The following is a 24295-nucleotide window of genomic DNA, read 5'->3' as shown; positions in this document are numbered from 1 at the left end:
GATGATCGTGTTGGGGGTTAAAAGGGGACATTCCAGTGGCTGAAGTTGATTGCTTGATAAAAATGCTGGAAATTTGTCAGCATCTCTAGGCGAAGAACCGCATCCTCATAGCAATTTTGTTAAAAATTTGGTGGTATTTTGTGAATTAAATTTGGCAACTGCAGACTCAAAGTAATTAACATTTTTGACAATTTTGTTGGCCCAGCCACTGATCTCACCAAATAACCACTGTCATATTTTTAAAACATCTTTGTAGAAAGTAAGCACATTTTGTATTTATAAACATATCCTTGTTGTATTCAATAACTTCCATGGCGATGTCATACACAGACATCAGATGTTATCAATTAAAATTACCTTGTTAACCTCAACTTTTTCATTTTTCAAAGTTACCCGGTCATCTCAACTATATAGAGTGCTTACTGCTGATCTTGCACATGTTCCTTACTGACAACAATAGACTATAGCCTACGGTTTCCAAAGATGAAACACACTTACTAGGAGGCCCACCCCTTCAAGGACAACAGAGGACTTAGACTGATTAACGACAGCGGCCATCCATCTACGCAGCACATACTCTAATGCAAAGGAAGAAACATTCTGCCTACCAGCCACCTGTGATTCACAATACCAGCAAATAGAAGTAGTGAAGTACATATGGTGCCTAACTACTGTATAAATTAACCAACAGTATGATCAACAGTCAGGTGAACAACTTCCAACAGCTTACTGTATAAACTACTACCATAAATCAGCTTACAGTGACTACTAGCAATGCTTACTACATCTGGTGCATACATAGTATTAACCTATATGAACAACTGTCAGGTGAACACAAATAGGTATATCGTGAGAGGGCTGAGTGAATACCATAAATCAGCTAACAGTGACAGTTACTATCAATGCTGACTACATCTGGTGCCTACATAGTGTATATTAACCTATATAAACAAGTCAGGTGAACACAAATAGGCATATCGTGAGAGGGCTGAGTGAATACCATACATTAGCTTACAGTGACTACTAGCAATGCTGACTACATCTGGTGCCTACATTGTGTATATTAACATATGATCAACTGTCCGGTGAACACAAATAGACATATTGTGAGAGGGCTGAGTGAACACCACACATCAGCTAACAGTAACTACTAGCAATACTGACTACATCTGGTGCCTTCATTTGTGTATATTAACCTATGATCAACTGTCAGGTGAACACAAATAACCAAAAACCATCCATCAGCTACCAGTTGGCTGATAACAGTTGGCTGCTAACAATGCTGACTATGTCCCACTGATTTTTTTTAACTCGCATAACTAGTTAACTAACTAGTTAAAACTATATTGAACTACATTGTTATTTAAAGGTTCAAATAAAATTGGAAGATTGATTGAAAAAACAAGTCAACAGCCTGCTTCAATTACTATATATCCTGCTTATCAGTATCGTGAAACACCTGTACAATTTACCATGTTGGCTGGCCCTACAGGCATAACAGCAGCACAGTGACAGTAATTAGCCTGAAATGTAGTGCTAAGTCAGTGTACAAAAGAGGCACTTGATGAAATGTTGTCTATTGGAAACAAACAAATCCTTTGTAAACTGAGCAATGGGGATTAATCATAGCCATGAGACAAAACATTTTTTGTGTGTATTTCATCTCTGTTATTAAACTCACACTGATTGACTGACTGACTTTACATGAAGGAATATGACTTTTGGCACGTTTCCGTTTCTAATATGTCTAATATATACAAACAACAACAGATAGGATAATGCCTTTGCTTTGATTTTCTTTCCACTTATTTTGCTACATTTTGACGTTTGAAAACTACTGTAAATGCCCGTCTTTTTGGATTATGTGGTCCACTGTGGGTATGTGACTCATCACTTTCATTAGTTTCATTCTTGACAGGCTGACCGAAACCTGGTGTCTACCCTGTAAAGCCATCTGATCAAACAATGAAAATAGATCCAATCCAAGCCAAGGAACAGTAATTTTACCCATATAACTCACATTCCCAGAAATCTGGGTATCACACACACACACCATTAAGTAGTAGTACAACCATTGCAGAACCCTACACCAACCAACCTTTTCCATTCCCCCTGTGAGGCAAAGCAGTACCAACTAGGATATTGGCAACAGAAAAATTCCCATCTAAAAGTCATCTGATCCCATAGGGAGATGACCTTTGACCTTCCAGCTAGTTAAGAGACCAACAAAGAGTCACAGAGGGCTGGAACACCAACTGTGATTAGTCTCAACTATGGAATGGCATTTATTAAAGGAACACATCAGAAATACAGTTCTTCATCTATATATATGTATTAAACCTACAGTCCCCTTTCATGACTTCTCCACGTGAAACTTTGATCAAATTTATTGGATGAGAATTGGAATCCCTCAAAGCTGTAGTAGAATCATAATTAAAAAAATTGAAATGGATTTTAGTAGAAAATTAGCAACAATTTTTCCCTTTTTATGGCTTTTTCGGGTTAGTAAGTAAAGTTTAAAAAAAACATGGAAAAAATGGGGGTGCAAAGTAGAAGTCAGATTGAAAGAAAACGGTTCTTTAAATTTTTTTTCACCGGTTTCCCCCCCCCCTCTCTCCACACAGTTTTTTCCCCCACTACATTCTATACTGGTTCTATCTTCATGAAAGTAGATAGCATTTGAGGTGCACCAGACATTTAATGTTAGATTCTATACCTTAGCCAGGTGGGTGGGTGTACTGGTGTATCCTGTTGTCAAATCTTCCCATCAGAATTTTATCCAGGGAATGTTCTTCACTAGCATTAAACAAACCTCCAAGGGGAGATTCCACACTGGTGTATAGAATATACTTGATTTCTATACTGGTGTACTGTAGACTTATATATGTAAACTAGAGAAAATATACCAGTAGAATTACATCCTTGAATGTACCCAAAACTTAACATTTACTTTTTTTTTAAAGATTAGCCAACTTGAAAAAAAAAAAAAAAATTAGCAGTGTGGTCCTTAAAGTTTACCAAAGTTATTTGACAGAACGCAAAAAAGTACACAATTATAGCATAGTTAAGGACAATGAGATGTTGTGCTTAAGACCTATTGAATCTGCCTGGAATTAAATCTACAACTTGGGTACATGCACCCCGCAGTTAGGAATTCTGAATCGGAGGGACACAAACAATTTAAGGAGGGGCACGATACTTGTATCCAGTAACTTGTTAAGTTTTTGCACATATGGTAGCAAAAATCAGGAAGGGGAAAGGGGTACACATCAGTTTGTATTGGGGGGAGGGGAGAGGGAAAGGGTGCATGGGACACTGGACTTGGCTTGGACTCTCGATAAATTGAACTGGACTACAGCTCCCACAGAATATCTGCTAGGGCTAACTGTTAATTTATCAAGTAATTAGAAGGTACAATTAATGAACGAGTGAATCATACTGATTAAATACGAAAAAATGAAATGTCATCTAATGACATCACATATAAAAAAAAAAAAATGATCGAAATCAACTTAAACTAAAGCAACTTTTAATGTTAACAAAGTTTTATGTTTTTGCAAATTAAGATATTTGGGATTAACGATTCATCACCCAACCGAAGATAAGAACCTTTAGAAATTGTCACAGTCCGCCAGAGATGCACTGGATCAGAAATTTGAAATTTTGATGGAACGATGCCAAGCTTTCAAATCATACAGATTACTCCCTACCGATCACTTTTTATTTATATACTTATAAAGGAAAGACCATTAAGAAACTTTTTTTTCCAAATACAGTCAATTAATGTTCCAATAATGTTTTTCTCATTTTTTTTCATTTTTATTAAAAACAACAAAAGATTTATTTTGATAAATTACAATTTGCAAAGCAATTTTTGCTGTTCACACCTTTCCTGTTACCATACAGTAGAAATACTGGTAATACTATCGTTCTGATATAAATGTGATACCTGATAGGATTCATTCGCTGATATGTTACCATGAAATTCAAAAAGGACCATGGTTACATGGTAAAGCTGTCATGATCCTTAAAGGATTGGTTCAGGTGTTTGACATGTCTATTTTGTATGAAAGAGCACAAAAAGACAAAAAGAACAGTGATGAAACTACCATGATAGCATGCTCTGTTAAGGAGATATGACACTTTGAAGATATCAAAATTTCTTTGAAAACGACTGGTGTAGAAAGACTTACTGTGAGGGTGTGACGTCACATCCTCACTTCCTTAACATTTGTGAATATATTTCTTTAAAAATTATTTACATTTTTTAACACATTTGAAAATAGTATAATAAAAAATTCTTCAGATGTCGAATCTCAAAAACTTCCTTTGGAAAATATGAGATCACCTGACATATCTTTTGGTTGAAAGTCATGAAATCTCACAAAATATTTACAGAAAAAAACAAAGACTTTTAAGGAATGTGAGGATGTGACATCACAGCTAGTCAGATTTCAGCAGTTTCTACACAATCTGATACAACTTTACACTTGAATATCTCTTTAACCGAAAAAGATATTTGAACAGTTTTTTTCACCATTGTGTTTCTTTTATTGTCCTCTTTCATATAACATAAACATGTATGACAACTGAACCAATCCTTTAACTGTGCATTTGTTGTTGGGTCTTGGATTGAGTCAAGTGATGCAAACATAAACATGAAAGACACTTGGTAAATACTGTACTTTCTTCCTGGGAATTTAATGAAGAGAAGAATTGGCGAAATTTTTACAGTGAGCGATTTTCCTTAGATGTATGTATCTGACAGTTCTGAGTTCAAACTTTACCTAGGGCCTAAAATGACCTTCAAATTATGCACAAATAGAAGAGATGGGCTTGAATACCTCAAAATATGTTTTTTTTCAAGTTCTGCACCAGCGTTCTATTCGAATAAAAGTTTGAGACAAACGTCGATAGTGCTATTCTAAAGATCCTCCATTTAAAAAGCTAAAATTGTATTTTGGACTTTTCGTCATTTTCTGTGACCTTAGACCTATGACTTTTGTCACTCTTGATTGACCTCGAACCAAAACTACTGCGCTTTAAGAATTCAGTATATGTATGCAAGTATATGATCAAAGTGCAATGCTATATCCTTGATATATGTTTGCAAGCTTGTCAACAGACACACCCACACACACAAGTACCCAGAAACACAGACATAAAACACAGACTGACACACATCCTTTAATATACAGTCCAGCTGCAAGGTTCATAACTTTTCCAGCTTGCTTCAAATCAAAACAAAAAGTGAAACAAAAACTTGAAGAAACATTCATTTTTAACATTGAAGGAAGTCATACAGTTCTAAGAGAATCACGTCGCTACGGCAACTCAAACAACTAGGTGCCAGTTTTATTTAACCCACATGTATTGGCACCATCTGGCTTCTTGTTCGCAATCAGAATTTCACGTTTAAAATCATGTGGGAAGCTACAACAGACCATGAAATTTGCTAGACATAGAATTGTATTAGTAATGCACAAAACAGACAGGTTAGACAAATATACAACAATGTCATAAATTAAGATTTGGATCAACTTCAGTAGCAAAACTAGTTTGAAATAATTGCTTAACCATATCAGGGTACTGGTGTGCAGATATATATCTCACCTTGTTTTGCGGATCCCAATTACCCAATTGCATGTGGAAGCTGGGATCAATATATAGATACATTGTAACCTCACAAGATCATGGATAATCAGAATGCAGTAATCGATGGGAGACAGGTGAGTGAAAACCTGCTGAACTGTGTTAATACATGAATGCATATGTATGTGTACTGTGGCTATTAGAATATATTGTTATGAATACTGACATCCAGCACTTGAGTGCCCGGTCAAGAAGGTACCTGACAAGGGATAATATACCTCCTTACCAATTAAATAGCAAAAGCAGCTACATACCCAATGTTTTTAAAAGAGAACCTCGAATATCTTCAGGAAGTATTTAAGTGACCCACCCATAGACGTACTTTGTGCAGGATGGGGCATTGGGCAAGGGGATTTGGGGGTGAGGCGTACCTTGTGCGGAATGGGGAATTGGGCAAGGGGAATTGGGGGTGAGGCGTACCTTGTGCGGGATGGGAAATTGGGCAAGGGAAATTGGGGGTGAGGAAAAGCAAAGGAGAGGAGTAAACAAGACGTTTCTAGTGAACACACTAAAGTGGTCATGTTTGAGAGTAGGTGGATGGGTGGAGAGGGGGGGGGGAGGGCAGGGTTAGGATAACAGCTCTAGCAGCAGCATAGTACTTGACTCCTTGTAAGGCAACGGTTCACTACGACTCATATTAACCTTTACTATTAACCAAAAGTACGACAGACTTGTGATTAACAAAGTGGCCAACCATTACTAGAGTTATATCCAAAACCTTCCAGAACAACTTGTAGCTTCTTCTAAGGTCTTTTGATTTTAATATTAAATGTTTGAGAAAGAAAGACACAAAAAGTACATAATCATATTGAATTCCATACAATAGTTTTCAACCCCCCCCTCCTTCAGATAATAATAATAGTAACAATAGTAATGTAGATTTATATAGCGCCACCCCAGGAAACGAGTAACCGCCCATGGCACCCTCTGACTTTCCATTCCTAGATGAACACATCAAAGTGATGGATGGTTTCATTAAACAGCTCCATTTCCACTCCAGTGCACTGGTGTTTATTTATCCATGCGAAGACCATATGCTTAATATGCTACCCAGTGAAAAAACGGTGCAGAAACTAATAAAACGCTTCACTTGCAACCCATATGGGTGTTTATTTTTTTATGGGTACCAACTTGTGACATTGATACCAAAATTTCAAAATAAGTTGATTCCATAAAATAGTGACTCATTCTAGAGTTCAGTATGTGCAATTGATAATTTACAAGCAATTTTTGAGTTCAGGTCAACCTTATGTGCACAGTCACAACTTTAAATTTGACGTTTCGGATATGGTTCCACGTGTAAGTGGGACACCAAAGTGACTTGAAATTCCTGTTAGTAGTTACAAGCAGGTTGCACTTCTGAAACTTTTATCACTATTGAACTTTGTAATGAATACCGCTTGAATAAATCAGCACTTGACAGTTCTTGCTTGAATGTGAAAAACAAATTAGTGATGATAACGAAATTGAAATTGGCAATAATGTGGTTTTCCCCATACGTTATAAATATTTATTTCATTTGAGTAAACAATAGCCTTGAGTTCAATGAAAAACACTTTTGTACATTGCAAAGAAGTTCTTTCACTACATATATCCATTTCATAGAACCATCTACAAGAATCTTTCAGCAGATAAGACCAACTATCAAGATTCCCCGTGTAAGTGGGACACAAAATATTTGGTGTCCTGCTTACATATGGAACAACTACCATCGATCAAGTTTATATTTGCATAACATCCAACACGATATTAAATATCACTAGCAGTAACAAGAAACAATTCATTAGCAGTGTCTACATGGTAACTAGATACAAGTCTGAACTTGATATCCAGAATTAATATAACTGGAACACACTGTATACTGCACTGAAATCCGAAAAGGAAGTCATGCTGACCATAAGTCAGGTAAGTTTGGTATATTGTATTAATTCCTTACTAGAAGAACCATCCCACAGAAATCAAAACCATTGCAGTGTTTCCTTAGCTAAGTACACTGGTTAATAGAGAGGTGGGTATGAGGAGGAGGAGGGGAAGGGGGTCAACAGGAATAATTTTTATCAACCTGCATACATTGTTACATAACTTCCTATTTACTGTACAGTAAGGTGTACAGTACACTAACAAAAAATTGTACGCAAACAAGGCTTGAGAGTGGACGGTTTTCTTTCTTCTTACAAACAAACAATTAAACTCCAACCTTTAAAAAACAATTGAGAATATTAAAATGTAATAATATGAACTTTCACTATTAAACTTGCCAAGTAAAGTGCAAAGTTTTTCATACGATAATATACTCGCTATCAATTAACTAACAAAGTTTGTCCTTTATTTTCAAATTTAAATTCATTTTCATGCAGTTTCCACAGACATCAAACAAGGCTTGAGAGTGGACGGTTTACTTTCTTCAATAACATTTAAACTCCAACATTTAAATTTTTTTAGAATATTAAAATGCAATTATGAACTTTCACTTTGAAACTTGCCAATTAAAAGTGCAGTTTTGTCATATGATAATACACTCACTTTCAATTAACTAACAAAGTAAGTCCTTTATTTTCAAATTTAAATTCATGTTGAGGCAGTTTCAACAAACAGATCTACTTTTTTCTTGTAAATAACTCAAACAGTAACTTTATTAATTTGAAAATATGGAATCGTGCAAAGAAAACACTTGCCACTAATAAGTCTTCTTTTAATGCATTTTCCAACAAGAAATCCATACAAAATAACTTTCTGACCTATGGCTACCAATTAATAACTTTATGCCTCCACCCACCTAAATTATCAGCTACATTCAACTGCTTAATCATTTTTAGATTCATCAAGATGAAGAATTACAAAACTCAGTAAAAGTTACTTTTGAATGCCATCGCAATGCATCACACACATACATACACACATCATCACCATTGCATAGATCATGTGGACTTTGGCATGGAATAAAAAGTGGGAAATTGATTACTAGACTTCATGCTGAACTTTCATTTTCATTTCATTATACAGAGCATCAACCTTTGCTTGACCAACAATCGCAAAAGGCCCATTTCCAATCATGTGAAGTGGCCCATGAATAACATACTTTCCATGAATTTTCTCACTGTCAGGCCTTTTTGGCCAATCATATATCATGCTCTTTGCGTTTCGCACCCTGTGCAGGAATTTACAGATAAAGAAATCCCCGTCTAAATCAACAAATTTTCCAACATAGTACTCGTTGTCATAAAATACTGCATAGTATTTTTCTTTTTCCATGGTGATGCCCCGTTGATGTGGTCCAATCTTATATCTAGTCATTTGAGGGTCAGCAATGACTTCTGCAGAAGTATTAGGAGGAGCATCATGAGTCTTGGAGTTGCTGGGAGTAACATCATCATGACCACAGTCTGCCGGCTTTACGAGGCGAACCCGAAGATTAAATGGCAGTGGCATATTTCACCACAAACTACTTGCAATGCAATAAAAAATGTAGCAGATCAAATAAAGTCCTTATTACATCATAAAAAAAATCAAAAAAGATCACAAAAAACTGAGAGGATTGCTTCCTGGGCAGCTGGGGGATAAAAAAAATAAAATGGGGGGGGGGGGGTAGAGCAATACTGTATAGACTTTCTCAACCTGCTCATTTCTGCCAGGGCACTTAACTATGCTAAAAAATGTAGCAGATCAAATAAAGTCCTTATTACATCATGAAAAAAATCAAAAAAGATCACAAAAAACTGAGATTGCTTCCTGGGCAAGGGGATAAAAAAATAAAATGGGGGGGGGGGGTAGAGCAATACTGTATAGACTTGAAAAAGATCAGCTTCAAATAATCAACACTTGACAGTTGTACTATTTTTATTAGGCCTTTTATTATTTTTCAAGGTGAGGAGGGGGGGGGGGGTGGGGAGGAACCTATGATAGCCCATGTCATAGACAGTTCTCTGGTTAGATCCTCGATGCCTGTTTGTTGAGCTCATCCTTTCTCAACCTGCTCATTTCTGCCAGGGCACTTAACTATGCTATCCTAATCATAGCCTAATGTTATACTTATTGCTATGTGTATCTTAACACTGGGCTTAATAACGTTAGGCTAGGCTTATACGTCTATGAAGTGAAAATAAAGGTATTAAAAAGATTTAGGCAAAGAATACTGAGCTATAACACCAAACAGACCGAATTCCATACTGTTCGCTTCACAAAAGATGCCTAAAATCAACGAGAGTTTCTCATCGTAACAACGTTATATAGGCTCGGACCTAGGCCTAGCCTACACAACATTTTGGTGTCCTGCAACGAACGTTACGTTGTTACCAGTATTATTCCATCAATTCAATTATAATGAACGACAAAGCGTTTTAATCAGCTTAAAATGTGTTTGAAGCTACTTCGCGGAAAATATCCTACACATTATCCAACTCAGCCGCGCTTCGAACGTTGCATTTTAATATACGCTTGCAGTAATTAACAGTTTTGTTTACATCGTAAGTTCAGGACACGAACACCATAGTGTCACATTTAACAGCAACACTACATTGTGAAAGTAACCTTAGGATACCTCCGAGATAAACGATTACGTGAGGGACTTTGACTTCAGTATTAACCTCGATCTAAATGTTTTGCATAGTTTAAGCTCCAAAAAAATAATTCTCACCTGTTTTTCTGCCACAGAAAGTTGTCACAACGTAAAATTAGCTACATCGTAAAAGTTAGGACACGAAATAAAACTTCAGCATTTGTTTTCGTCTGCTACCATTTGTGTCTACGTAAAAGCGGGAATTCCCTCATCTACATCCGGGACATTGAATTAGCAGACGATAGTAAGCTTTACGCAATGTGTTAGTAAATACTGATCACTGAAGTTTATAACAACGTAAAATATTTTTAGGACACGAAATGAAAGACTAAAAGTTTCACCTGTTTATTTTCGAGACACTTTTAGCAATACCGTAACATTGTTTTCATTTATAGTATTGTTTGTCATCATTAACTCTTAAGCAGATAAAACAATGTAGTACATGCCTTTTATTTTCAAATATACATGGTGGAAAACTGATGTTCCCTACGTAAGTGTTAAGGACACGAAAACTTACGTCGTAAGTTGCAAAGTGATCAATTCACTGCATAACGAACACGAACCAATATAAAGCGAAATTTCGAATAACGTGAAGGAGACCTAGGTTATTATTTACTTCGAACAAATAATCGACGAATTTACCCTGTAATGATAAAATACAGCATATTTAATAACAACTGTTGAAATGTCACAGATAAACAGCAAAAAATGATGGGACACCATTAAAAAATCTACAAAAAAAACATGGTTGTCAACACATTTATTTTTTTGTGTTGGTACCATAACAAAGACATATTAATGCACATAAATATTTACCACATGAATAATTCATTGCAACTTAGTAGTGAGAAAGGATTAGTACACAAGGAAAGTGGTGCCTTAAACAGCATTGGTACCCATAAAAAAATAAACACCCATATATAAATACACATGGTACACCCATTCTTTCGTCCACCGAACCAAAATGTTGCAAACTTTTTCATCCCTAGACAGGAAAGACGAAAATTGATAACATTTGAAGTGAAACTAGACTGCAGATCTCCTGAAGGAGTTATTCTATTGATTTGATTAGCTCACTGTTCGGTGAAAGCTAAATTGCGCATATATGACGGTATTTCTCTCCACTACTGTGTGATCCAACAGTGAAGTCCATATGTACTGTATATATGTGGTTAGGCCTCACTATACCTATCCTATCAAGGATATTGCCATTTGTGTTATTTGTCTAATATTACCCTTAAAAAAAACATCACCAGCAAGTATGACATCTTTGAGTCATGAGCCTTTCTGACCTCACAAGAGAATTTTTCGGGTACGCAGGACGCACCGTAACCACGGGGTTCTACACCGATCGTGCGACCTACCTTTGAGATGTCCGTGACCACGTCCCTGCCGATTCCGAGACCCTGGACGAACGTTCTCGCTGCAGTCAGCGACCGTCGGATCTGAAGGGTCAGCTTCTGTGGGATGTTTTCAAACGGCATGAGTTCCTCCATATAATTCCCTGTGCACATCCAAAAGCTACTTGTGTACTCGTAGTCAACGTTCAAGAGGGCAAACATCTTTTGGAAGAGTACAAAGAAAAAGTCGTCCATGACCTGCTCGAGGTCAATCTCGATACCAAAGTAGTAATTACGTAAACTGGTGAAAAGATCCATGAATAATGCATCGTTTTCCCTGTACATTTCCCCGTAGGTCGTTAAAAACATGCCATTCAGGTCCTGTTGTGAGACTGCTATCAATCGTTTCATATAATCTAGGAGGAAAAACGAAGACATAAAAATATTCATTTTTACATATATATATATATATTTTTTCCTTCAAATGTTTTCAACAACTATTTACACACAAAGTTTAATTAGGGGGGGGGATGTTGCCGCCAGTTGTAAAAGTCTAAGAGATTTTGCTGATATTGATGTAAAATAAAGGTAGTGGGGGGGGGGAGACTCACTTTTCAGGCTATCAAGCCAATCCCTTAAGGCTTGGTCAGTCAGAAAATACCTCTTATTACAGTATATCCCACTAGAGTTATGAATACATGAATATATTATAATTTAACTATGGAGAGATGCGAAGGGAAAATAAGAGTAATTAACTGAGTATGATGGATGGACTGAATGTAGAAAAACTTGACAAGCAAACCAAAATGGCTGTATAAATTTATTTCATTTGACTTAACCGCCATCATTATATGTGGAGGGATATATAGCTGCAAGTTGCCACGACTTATAACTGCCTGTATCTTCCATTGACCTAGTAAACAAATCAAATCCAACTAGTTCACATCTATTGTGAAGTTTAGCTCAGTGGGAAAGGAAATGTACCCAGTGTGACATGTGTTCCGTTGTTACCAAGGAAAAATTCCAATTGCTGTCGAAGCTGCTTCCTATGCTTTGCACAGAGAGAGTTAGGTCCACAAGCCTAACAGGCAGTGGCGGAGCGTCCATACAGTCAAGGGGGGCGGATGCCCCCCCTGACGGACTCAAATGGACTGCTGGCGCCCTTTTCAGCTCTTTACCACTTTTTACTTATTCATGATTATTGACTTTTTTATTGCTCTCTCATCTACTTATTGCCTTTTGTCACATTTGGTTGGTGTAATTTGGCGATAACACCTATTTATTCTTCGTTTATCTGCAAATTAGCCAGGCCCGGAAAGGGTCATTTCCGGCGATCTAGGGAGTATCTCTACTCAAAAAATTTCTGTACGCTACGCGCCAACCAGTGGTGGCGCTCCGCTTAGATAGTGTCCAGAGCCGTATATAGCTCTGATAGTGTCGATGGCGCCCCTACAGAAAATTCTCGCCCCTCCTGACCAATACCCCTAGCTCCGCCACTGCTATCAGGTAGTGAATATGTGCAAGGGTAGATGAGCAAATGGGGGTCAAGAGGTCATAGAGAGTTCAACAACCCAGGCCTCATGGCTCACTTACATGACAACATAAAAGACTGGAACTAGGAGATGGCCCATTAAATCTGTTTCATACAGAAAATCCTTGTTTCCTTAAACTAAGCAGCATTCAAGCAGCATTGATCGAAATAATCGAATGTTATGCGCGATGTGACGTTCGTGATCAGTTATAAATGTTATGACGTAAACGACAACAGAAGCATTGGGAAAAATATGAACTGTGCGAAATGTGCCATTGAAATGGTTCGTTCTGCTCATAGATCTATCCAACCTAGTTGTAACCCTACTCTGATAGCATCTGCACAATCCCAGTAAGTACCAATGGCTACATAGTCTTCTTTTCTTTCATGTTGGTTGCCCAAAAGGAAAAACTATGGAACCGCTCTTACCGACCTCGCAAAATGGGGGGGGAAGGGGGATCACAAGTCGCCAATGACTATCACGCGGATCGCAAAGTCGGTCATTACTATTACGGTTAGATTTGTCCAACGCGACAGCATATACAGAAACCTTGTATTCAAATCCGAAGCTAAACAGGATTAATCAGGTCACATGTCATCAGGTAGTCTATGCATGCTTAGTTCTTCCATATCACCCTCACTATCTTTCGGGGGAACATTTCATATACTGCGCTTCTGATTTTGTATGCGAGGTGTACTCACATATATATAGCACTATACATGCACACTTTTACCACTCTAGGTCGACCACATGGGTAAAATCAATCCCTGCTGCCCCTCTATACTTACCATCAAACTTTTGAGTCCGTCTGACGAAGTAATCTCTGAGCATACTGGTTTCGTCTCTTATCTTGTCTTTAAAATCCTGCTCTGCAATGTCTGCTAACTCATTTACCATTTTGGAAGTACAACATGAGTAACTACTGCTACATATCCTCAAATCATCACCTGCAAGTCAAAAGAAAGAAAGAAATTTAAGAAGTACAGTAGCAGGTGGAAAGTTCCATCATTGAGAGGTGATTGCTATTTCTGTCTCACAGTACACAATTTTTACTATGTACCCCCTCCCCATCCCCCTCCCCCCCCACCGACCGACAGATTTACTACCCTGTCCATTTACCTTTGTGTACGTACTCAAGTGTACCATGGAACAAATGGATCAGGTTGTGCAGTTGTCTGTGTACTGGGTTATTGGGGGTAGAGAAATTCAAGTAACCCAAAAATATCACAAACACCAAACAGTCTGCACCTCCAGTTTATGAGTAATGGTAACATCCAAGGGCGTAGGAACCGGGGGGCTGGGGGGGCGCCAGCCCCCCAGTGAAAAATGTGGAGGGGCGGAAGTATCATTCCGCCTCCCCGGTTCGCAAGTCAGAAAACCCCTTTTTCATTTCCAAATGAGAAAAAAAATCTCATTTGGAGCACCAAATTGCATCTTAGGCCAGGTGAAAATACAAAATTAAGTTTACAAAATGGAGTGGGTGTTGAAGTGTGCTATATTGCACCAAATTGCATCTGAGGCCACCTAAAAATGCAAAAAATTCCAAAGGGGAGGGGGACACCCCCTCCCCTTAGACCCCTCCCCCAGGCCGACCATCAGTCTTCAGCCCCACCACTCAAAAGTACCTTCCTACACCACTGGTAACAACAAACTGGGAAAGTTGGAATCGCTATGTAACATTAAAGGTACCATACTAGTAACACATCAGGTACCAGTACAACACAACAGCGTAAAGAACGATGCCAAAAGACGGGGCAACGCCTAAGACAGAACACGATCGAAAAAAGGTGTGAAAAGGTCCATGGATAATTACATGCGAGGCTCGGATAGCGAGTTCATCAGTATAAGATCATGAAGACCAAAATCACAGGTAGGAAGCGTCTAGAAAACAAATTTCCAAACAAAGGCAAAGTATCACTACGATAGGTTTCTAAACCCCGCAAAAAAGAATGGTACATTCCGAAGGGTCAATGTGGAATGCAGTGGGGAAAATGCTACCGATTGATATGCTTAGGTAGATGGGAGGGTGCAATAGCAGAGTCTAAACAGGGTAGAGAGGAGTGCAATAGATCTTCTGGGGTTTTATTTTCACACAACAGGTATGGGGACAGGGGAGGGGAGGGGGAGGCCAGAGGGGAATTGGGAGATGGAGAGGAAAGGTGAAATGGGATTGGAAAGATGGGAGGGGGAATGAAGGAAAGTGATTTGGTGATATTAGGGGAGGAAGAGCCAGAGAGATAGGAAAGGATGGGGAAGGATAAGGGTTAAAGGAAAAGGGGACGGGACACAGGGCAGATCCAGATGGAAGGGTGGGGGGGGAGTTATAAGGGAAGGATGGGTGTTCAACTTATACTTCAACCCCAGTTAAGCTGAATTTTCACAATACCATATTTGCTGGGTAGGTCAGTGTTACCCATAGGGTGAGGATACAGAGTTTAAGAATAGATAATTTGTAATTGTATTCCAATTATCACCATATATCACAATATATCCATTGATTACTTGGATAGGCCATATGAACCCTGTGATAAAGGAGTCCAGTCAAATAAAACTATCATTATGTACACAAATCAACACAAAACAAAACAAAACTCAAAGAGCCCTTATTTACAATGACAACAATTGTATTTATGGGGGAATGTGGTGTACTGTAGCCGAGTAGTCGTTTATTATTTTGCTGCAATTGCTAAAAAAAAAATGTTTTGTTTTTTTTCGCCAATAACAGCAGGACACCAATTTTGACAGTAGTGGATACAGCATTGTTATATCATCAGAGCTGAATTGAAACATTAGTATTAACAATTAACTGTACACAAGAACCGCCTTGACGAGATCGTTACCCACGAAGTAATGTAAATGTAATGTTATCAGAGTGCAGTTGCAGTTAAACACATAGTTGGAACAATTTATCGACAACAGTTGTGGACAACTCAATACCTTTAAGATCCAGTCAAAGTCTGCTGAGAGACTACCTTACACATAAATAAACACTTGATTTGCTATGTTACACCGAGCATGAATGTAATCATCTCCAACTATCTCCTGAAAGAACCCTGACATTTTCAAATTGGCAATCTTCTGTGCTCTCTCTCTCTCTCTGTCTGTCACGGAAACACAATCACCTCTCTCCATCTCTCCCTAGTAAGTATAACTGTGCAGTAAACCTCATCCTGCTGCTAAACAATTTACACAACACCTATATATCTATCTATCGCTAATGTCAAATGGCCAAGTACATGCACCTCCCCCTCCCACCACTCCAAGCTATCTTATTAAAACATCCCTCCTCATATATCCTATCTTGACGTGCAAGCTTTCCAACCCATCGCCCCTCCAAAAAAGGATTTATATATAACTGAAAGTAACAACTATGAAGAGAATATGGAGGCGTTTTGAGAATAAATGGATACAAAATTTGATTTATTTTGTAAATTGAAGACATTTAGTGTCCCCATTACCATTCCTCCCAACAGACCCCACCTACCGACTTACACCAAAAAATGATGAATTGCATAATTAAACACAAATTACTCTTTGTAACCTCAATGATTTATACTCCTCTTATGCACACCCCCCTCCTATCTGCCCTCCCCTTCCACTCCCCCCACCCCTCCCACTCCATCTCACAAGAAAAAATTTGACTATTCACTTTAAAAGCTACAATGTACAGTAACTTAAAAAGTAAGACTCACTGAACACGTACAACAGAATTTATTGCACTTGCATAGCAATCTGTAATTCAAATCCCATTTCACATGTCTGCAAACTTTACCAAGGTACATTTTCCCATACATTAAAAAAAACGACAGGTCCATATATATTAAATATATCAACCTAGCCTCTACCGGCTGAGCTTCCTCGCCTTAAGACCAAACAAATCAATGCTGTCATACTCCACCACGGTGCAGACTACCGACACCTTCCCTACGCTAGAGCTTCAACCCGAATCACGAAGAGTGCACTTCATACGAGTTTAACATCAACGTGAATAAATCCACAGCCAGGCTACGACGACGAGTGATTCTGGCAGTAGAGGCCAACCAACTCTTTAAAGCGACACCATAAATCATCGTCGAATAAATCAAGACGTTTAATGAAAAGACGAATGTTCTACTTCGGTCGAGAAGGACATGGATTTAATGGGCGAGGCAATTAATACGATAACTATTATTGCACATCCCCATTAGCTTATTATATTAGATTAAAACACTTTGGGCTGTTTTTGTAATAATGAAAACCAAGGCACTAGTCTTAACTTGCCAAAAATAAGCCAATGCCAATCGCTCTTTAGTGGTTTGTATATATATTTGTACAAGAAGTACCCTCCATAATTATCCCCAAGTCAATTCAGTAAATTTAAAAAACAAATATTTACCCAACCATGAAGGGGGGGAATCTGTGTTATGAATACAAATCCATGAAGGCTTAAATGTGCAAAAATCCAAAGCTATATCTTTTTAATGTATCAACAGATGTTTCGCTTGAATTACGGGATACTGTTTATATTGTATAAAGATTTCTATTCAATAATCTGCATAGCTTATCATCCGTTTCATGTTTCATGTGAGCTAAGTTTTCAAGATTTCACTCTCTTTTGTGTCAATTGTGTGGCATCTGATTTCTAAGAGAAAATTTCTACACTGAACCACATTCATATACTGTTGAGCAAAAACAACTTTAGGTTACTTGAGAACATGCGAGTTAAGTCACACTGTAACAAATAATAAAAGTTGTTTTTCTATCTGAAACAAATAATGAAACAAACGTTACTGTAGGGCCCGATATGACAATGATATCAACAAGATCTCTCATTGAAAAGACAAACAGACAATAAAATTTGTTGCTAATATCGAAACTTTTGCCCCTTTTTTGTGTTATACTGTTTATCTGGATGGATGGTAGACCAGCGGTTGGTTAACAAGCTTATCGTATCCACCCAAGTGATTCGTTTGTGAGCAGAATGAACCAAAACTGTTCGACGCTGAAGTGAATTTTTCGATCATGTCGCGGTCTACTTCTCAGTCTCAGCAAAGGAAAGGGACTCAAAGCTGGCAGTTTAATTGTGTCGTTCCGTTCATCCCCGTCCCCTCCCCTGGCACTCACCGTAAAGACAGGAGGGACTTAAAGCGATCGAACCTTCTCGTGAGCTTCGGCTACCCAGTGTGTGTCGATAAAACCTGCGACAAACTGATCCCCGGACCAGACGACGAGTAAACGTTTTTTTTTTGAAATCAATATACCGCTTTAAATGCAAGGTTTTAATCACAGATGGATCAATAAATGAGATTGAGTTCAGTTCTTCTTTGTTAGTCTGTCAATCTCTACTACTGCTGCTACTGCTGCTGCTGCTACTACAGTTGAGGAGGATGGCTGTAGGCATCTCTCTTTCTCTCTCTCTCACTATCTCTCTCTCTATTATGACTCATGGCATAACCAAGGTAAGGCTGGTCTGATCAGCTCAGATCTTCCCAAGACCAAGCTAAATCTCAGAAACGACGCACTGCTGGACGTAAATATCAGAGCAAGTTTTTGTTATTGTTTTTTTTTAGACTTGATGTGCTTCCATTCATAACGGCAATTGGGTCTTCTTCACGTTCCCAGTATTGGCCGAAAAAAAGGTGCTTGAACCAGATCTTAAAATATTCTTCTACTACCTGGAACTGTTAATTTTCTTGATTATTTCGCGATTATTTCTCTTAAATATGCTTTAAAAAGTAACGTTGTCTTATTATAATAATAATAATCATAATAAATGAGACTTATATAGCGCCAAATCAGTAGACAAAAGTCACTGCTCAAGGTGCTTTACAAAGAAAGCAGATTAATTTACAAAAGAACAAGTGAAAAGATGGGTCTTCAGTAGACTTAACCTGACACTGATCCATCTTCACCTCCTCCCTGCCTCTGCTCAAGCAAGTCCCAAATATTCCAAAACTTACTGGTTTGGATATTTACGAGTGACGAGCTTACCTGTCTCCTCACAACTTTAGCACCTCATTCTACCGTGCCTATAAAGTCCTGGTAAAATAATAACACTGTGCGCCCTCTATGACCGAACCCCCCCCTCGGTCACTCCTCACTACTCATGAGACCACTCCTTAAAAGTGGCCTCACGGTCACCGAAATAGGGGTGGCCAGAATCCTCTGGCCACCCCCAAGGACTCCCGTCGACTAAACTTCTCAAAGGTGAGCCCTTAACAAAAGGCACTGATGCCTTCCTAGCAGGGAGAGTGTAATCCTCCCCGCCGCAGCGGGTAAGGGGGGGGGACACTCTCCTGAGCCCTGCAGGCGAAACTACCCCTTTTTCCTAACAAGGAGCCTCATCCTGTAAAGGCCCAACACTTGCTAACCCTAAGACAACTTAGGTGAGTACGCATATGAAAAACACAGGGTGCAAAGTTACCCTCACCGATAGACCTGGCCGGTGACTCTTAGTAGTTGTTGGCTCTGTCTATCTGGTGTTGTGCTTGGAGTCGTGAGCCTAGTCGAACGACTGCTCTCCCGTCCGGCTGTGTCCCACCCCCTCGGGGGAGGGAGGCGGGAATGGAGACAGGTAAGCTCGTCACTCGTAAATATCCAAACCAGTAAGTTTTGGAATATTTACTTCGCTCCTCGCTTACCTGTCTCCTCACAACTTTAGCACCGAGTGGCACTGCCCGATGGTGGGAGGCCCGAGGGGTGGGACCAAGTACCAACCAGACCTCGCATCGCCGAGCTACCAAAAGCTGCCTCGGCGTGTAGAGTGTCAGGTAAGTAACAGGCGACGAACGTAGTTGGTGTTTTCCACGCTGCCACCTTGAGGATGTCCTGTATCGGGATACCGGCAGAGAGAGCTGTGGAAGCCGAGGCCCCACTGATGTTGTGATCTCTTGGCCGGGTATCCCCCCATCGTGAACGGGCGGATCATCTCTACTAGCCATCGGGATAGGGTATCCTTGGCGGCTGCTGTTTAAGGTGGTCGTGGCAGGATGAAAAGGGAGGTTGTTTGTCTCAACTTCTCTGTCCTGTTTAAGTACCACTTCAGTGCCCTGACTGGGCACCATCGCTTGTCCTCAGCCACTGATGAAAGGGTTTTGATTTCCGGAAAGAAAATGTCCCCGGGCAAGAAAGTCAAGGCCCGGTTCTTGGCAATAAGTGACGGGTCTGGAACCGTCCTCGCCCCATGGCCCTCGAATCTGATGTGGTTCTGTTTGGTTGTTAGGGCTTGGAGGTAACTCCTTCACGCTGACGCTACCGCAATGACGAAGAGTGTTTTCTTTGTAAGAGCAGCCAGGGAAGCGTTCCCCGTTGATTCGTACAGCAGCGCTGCTGAGAGCCCCGCAGAGGGGGCTAACTGTCTGACTCGTGGACGGCGATTAGCCATGCCTTTGATGAGCTGGTCAATGTCTGGGCTAATGCCCAGCGTGGAGCCGTCTGGAAAACCAGACGTCCCCGTCTGGGGCCTGCGTGTGGGACCTGGGACCCGGGGTCCGGAGGGAGCCACTAGGATGAATTTACCCTTGGAGCTGCGAATCTTCCTCAGTATCTGGATGATCATGCCAAAGGGGGGGGGAAGAATTTAAACCTCTGGTCCGTCTCAAGGCAGGGACCTGGCGCTATGTGGAAGGCTGCAGGTGGGACCGCCTGTTACAAAAGATGGGCAGCCCATTGTTGCCCTTTGTCGTAAGCAGGTCTATCAGAGGTATGCCGAACATGTGGAAAAACCTACCGCATATTCCTTGCGAAGGGTTCACTCGTCGGGGTCGAGTTGTCCCCTGGGCAGAGCATCGGCCCTCACACTCTCCTTTCTGGCTATATGGGAGACCCATAGGGCCGTGCCAGATTCTACAGCTGTGGTGAGGGTCTCCCATGCCAGACGGCACAGTCTCTCTGCCCTGGTGCCACCCTGTCTATTGATGTAGCTACTGTACAGTATGCCACCACCATCGTGTTGTCTGAGAGGATGGTGATCAAAGTGCCCTGTACTTGGGCTTGGGAGGGCTCCAGAGAGCCCCAACCCCACAGTCCTGAGAGCGAGGCGGAAGTACATGAAACCTGGTTATCTTTGCAAATAGGGTGTTGGGGCCGATCCTTTGCCCTGCTGACGCCACTGTGGTGCAGGAAAGTGGTTTCTCTGTATATGCTGCTAAAGAAGTCAAGGACAGTGGCCTGTATGATGACCTTGTTAGCGCCTGCAATACAGCAGCACTCGCAGTACTGCTTGCAGTACCACAGTACCGCTGATGACCCCTTTAGTTATCCACCAGCTGCAATCAGAAAACCTCTGAAGAAAAGTACTGCCTTGATGATGTAGACCTAAGCTGTACCCTGTAGGGAGGTTTCATGGAGGTTCTTTCCATGAAAAATAATATTAATAATAATATTGAGGGTTGAACTGCGCCGGCCTATCTATCGATAACGAAGCCAGAGGCGCTAGCAATATTACCCTTCTCAAAAATAACCTGTTAAACAGAGAGAAATCCCTCCTGGATGGAAAGACGCAATGGAGATAAAGTGCCTTGCCCAAGGAAACAACAGAATGATCTGGCCAGGACTAAAACCTGCAAGCCTTAGATCACCAGTACACTGCCTACACCGCTTGACCACAGTGCTCTCCAAAAATTGAGTACTGAATGGATAGTTTGCTTCATCAGAGTCTTAATCAATGCTACAGCTGCTATGTGGCTTTTACAACTACAGTATATGTATGTATTTGTGTATGTAATTTAGATCATCCTGCAAGTAGGAACTTGTGAAGAAGCCTCATTGGCTTATCAAAGCCGCAAGCAGACCAAAGTCAGTCTCGTACATTCATATTTAATGTCCATGACTATGAATTGTCAACAGCTCTGTAACTGGACAATATACATTAATCTTGGGGTGACTTGAACCGGGGACCTTTTGATTGGAAGGCACCGGGTTTAACCACTGAGCTAACTAAGCTACAGCCCTACTCACCAGGAACAAACTCCCAACAGGGGATGTGTAGGGTGGGTTTGTAGAAATTCCACCTCATAAATCCTGGCTGTTTAACGGAGTCCAGGGAGTTACTCAGCAAACACAAAGGCGTTACTAAATGTTTAGTCTTTTGCTATGATAGCGTTATTAGAGGTGTAAGAAATATGTTACCGAAACCCTTTAGGGGCTATTATTTCAAAACAATTTCCGTTAAGACATTAATATAACATTAATATAACGTAATATCTCATAGACATCTTATGTCAACGTTTTATCAACACCACATTTAACGTAATAAACACGTATTGAATGTTATGATAACGTACCCGTTACTTCTCAAATCTCTTCCTGTCGAGATGTGTCCATTTCGTAGTGCAGTAAAGGTTTCCAGCTTCCTATTGAAACCACCTAGCGCCTAGGCTAGTCAAGACTAGGCCATCAGGTGCTACGAAATGCAACTCTGCTTAAGATGTCGGAACATCGAACATTGCTCATGAAGCGCATGCTGTATGTTCGGAGCGTGTTAGCGCTTGTAACTTGCTGGGGTTGTATCCTACCCCTTTTTCAACTTACTAACGCGTTTGTCTTGGTAATTCACCAAAGAAATAGGAAGAAAGGCTTATTCCATAGGATCGCTCACGTAGTCGATAGCTCGTTGCGGTATAAGTTGAGCTTACACGTGTCAAGCCAGGTGGCTGCTTGGCCCCCCTCCTCTGTTAACAAATGTGCCACGTTGTACCATTTTTTTTTTCTGGCAGTTTGCCAAGGATCTATGAGCGTTATGTTTCCTGGCACTTTGCCAAGTCTCGAGAAAGTTCTCTTCCTAGCAGTTTGCCAAGGTTTTAAAGTAAATAATATTGTACGTCATGAGAACCGATTTGAAACCCCTCAGTCTTACGCATTTTAACATGTTCTGGAAGTGGGTTCACCAGTGTTTTAAACGACAGTGTTTTTAAACACAAGTAAGATTTTAACCTGGGCAAATGGCGATGAATTATGATTAGAGAGGAGTATAATTAGCGAGGAGAATATGACCCCTGAGTGTCTGCAGGTACTCGATAAATAAACACACATTTGGGATGTGTAGTGGTAGCGGTGTTTTCCCGCAAATGATTCGAACCTGTCGTCGCCGCTCAAGCTGCTAGTTCCGGGGGGGGGGGGGACACTCCCCCTATTCTGGGAAGCGGGAGTAACCGTCCTCTGTAACCCCGAAATCTAGGGGTCGACCTCGTCGTCTAGGCCGGACAGGTTGCCCGACGCTCTGCAAACCAGGTCGTCCTTGCCGGGGAACAAATCAGGTTCCATTCTTTGGTCTGGGATTGATCGTGGTGTCGCGGCCGGGCTGGCCGTGGGTTGCGATCGCTCCTCGGCACCGATGTCTGTGTTCGGTGTCTGGGGATAGGTATTTCTCCCTTTGCCGTGGGAACCTGGCTCGGGGCTGGTTCTCTTTTCGGATTGGGCGCTTGCCCCTGCTACCCCGTTCTGGGGGCCCGGCATTGGTAATCTCATCGGTTCCCGGCCTCAGGACCGGCCGCAGCTCCGGTTAGGGGGTCTGCGGGCCGGGCTTCTGCACCTGCTACCCCGTTCTGGGGGCCTAGCAGTTGTTAATCTCGTTGTAAATGTTGTTTTAGTTGTAAATGTTATTGTAAATGTCGCAGTTGTAAATGTTGTTACTCTCGTAGGCTCCCGACTTCGGGACCAGTTTTGGATCCCGTTTGGAGATCTGCGGACCGGGCTTCTGCCCCTGCGCCCCCGTTCTCGTCGGGCCCGGGCCCTCCGGAGCCAATCTCTGAGGACCCAGCAGTCGATTGTATAGCTCTGGTTCCCGGCTCCGGGGGCGGTCTCGGATCTGGAGTGAAACCTCGGTTCTGCCTTCCCTTCGAGTCTCGCCGGACCCGGGGTCTCGCCGGACCCGGGGCCTCGCCGGACCCAGGCTCCCGGAGCCCGTCTCTGTGTGCGTACCACGCCGGGTACCACCACGCCGGTACTCCTCGACCCGGACATTCTGTCCTTTCCGGTGGGATTTTTTTTTTTTTTTTTTAATATTTTTTTTTCTCGCCGGACCCGGGCTCCCGGAGCCTGCTATGGGACCGGCTCCGTTTCAGCGACCCCTCGGTCGTACTCTCTCTCTCGGACCCGAGCTCTCCGTGGCCTGTAGCCCGCGCTCCATGGGTCTCTCTTGCTGCGACCCGGACTGAGACGTTGCCTCTAGCCCGGCCGAGCCGTGCCTCTTCTCAAGAGGTCTTTTCTTGGCGGGAGCCTTGCTCCTGCCCTTCCCT

At 41.0% G+C, this 24295-nt stretch overlaps 1 protein-coding gene across 1 annotated transcript in view; it reads right to left on the bottom strand.

Moving 5' to 3' along the window:
- The window catches only part of LOC139975038 (glypican-6-like), a 93017-nt gene that overhangs the window by 44584 nt on the left and 24138 nt on the right, over positions 1-24295 (bottom strand). The window contains exons 2-3 of the mRNA XM_071982647.1: positions 13868-14026; positions 11572-11963 (exon numbers count right to left, since the gene is read on the bottom strand). Of these exons, the coding sequence (XP_071838748.1) occupies positions 11572-11963; positions 13868-14026 (551 nt within the window). The remainder of the gene's footprint in view (positions 1-11571; positions 11964-13867; positions 14027-24295) is intronic.

Source organism: Apostichopus japonicus, chromosome 10 (assembly GCF_037975245.1).
Source record: "Apostichopus japonicus isolate 1M-3 chromosome 10, ASM3797524v1, whole genome shotgun sequence".
Lineage (NCBI taxonomy): Eukaryota > Metazoa > Echinodermata > Holothuroidea > Aspidochirotida > Stichopodidae > Apostichopus > Apostichopus japonicus.
The sequence above is the reverse complement of the archived record's forward strand: the minus strand, read 5'-3'. Positions and strand labels throughout refer to the sequence as shown.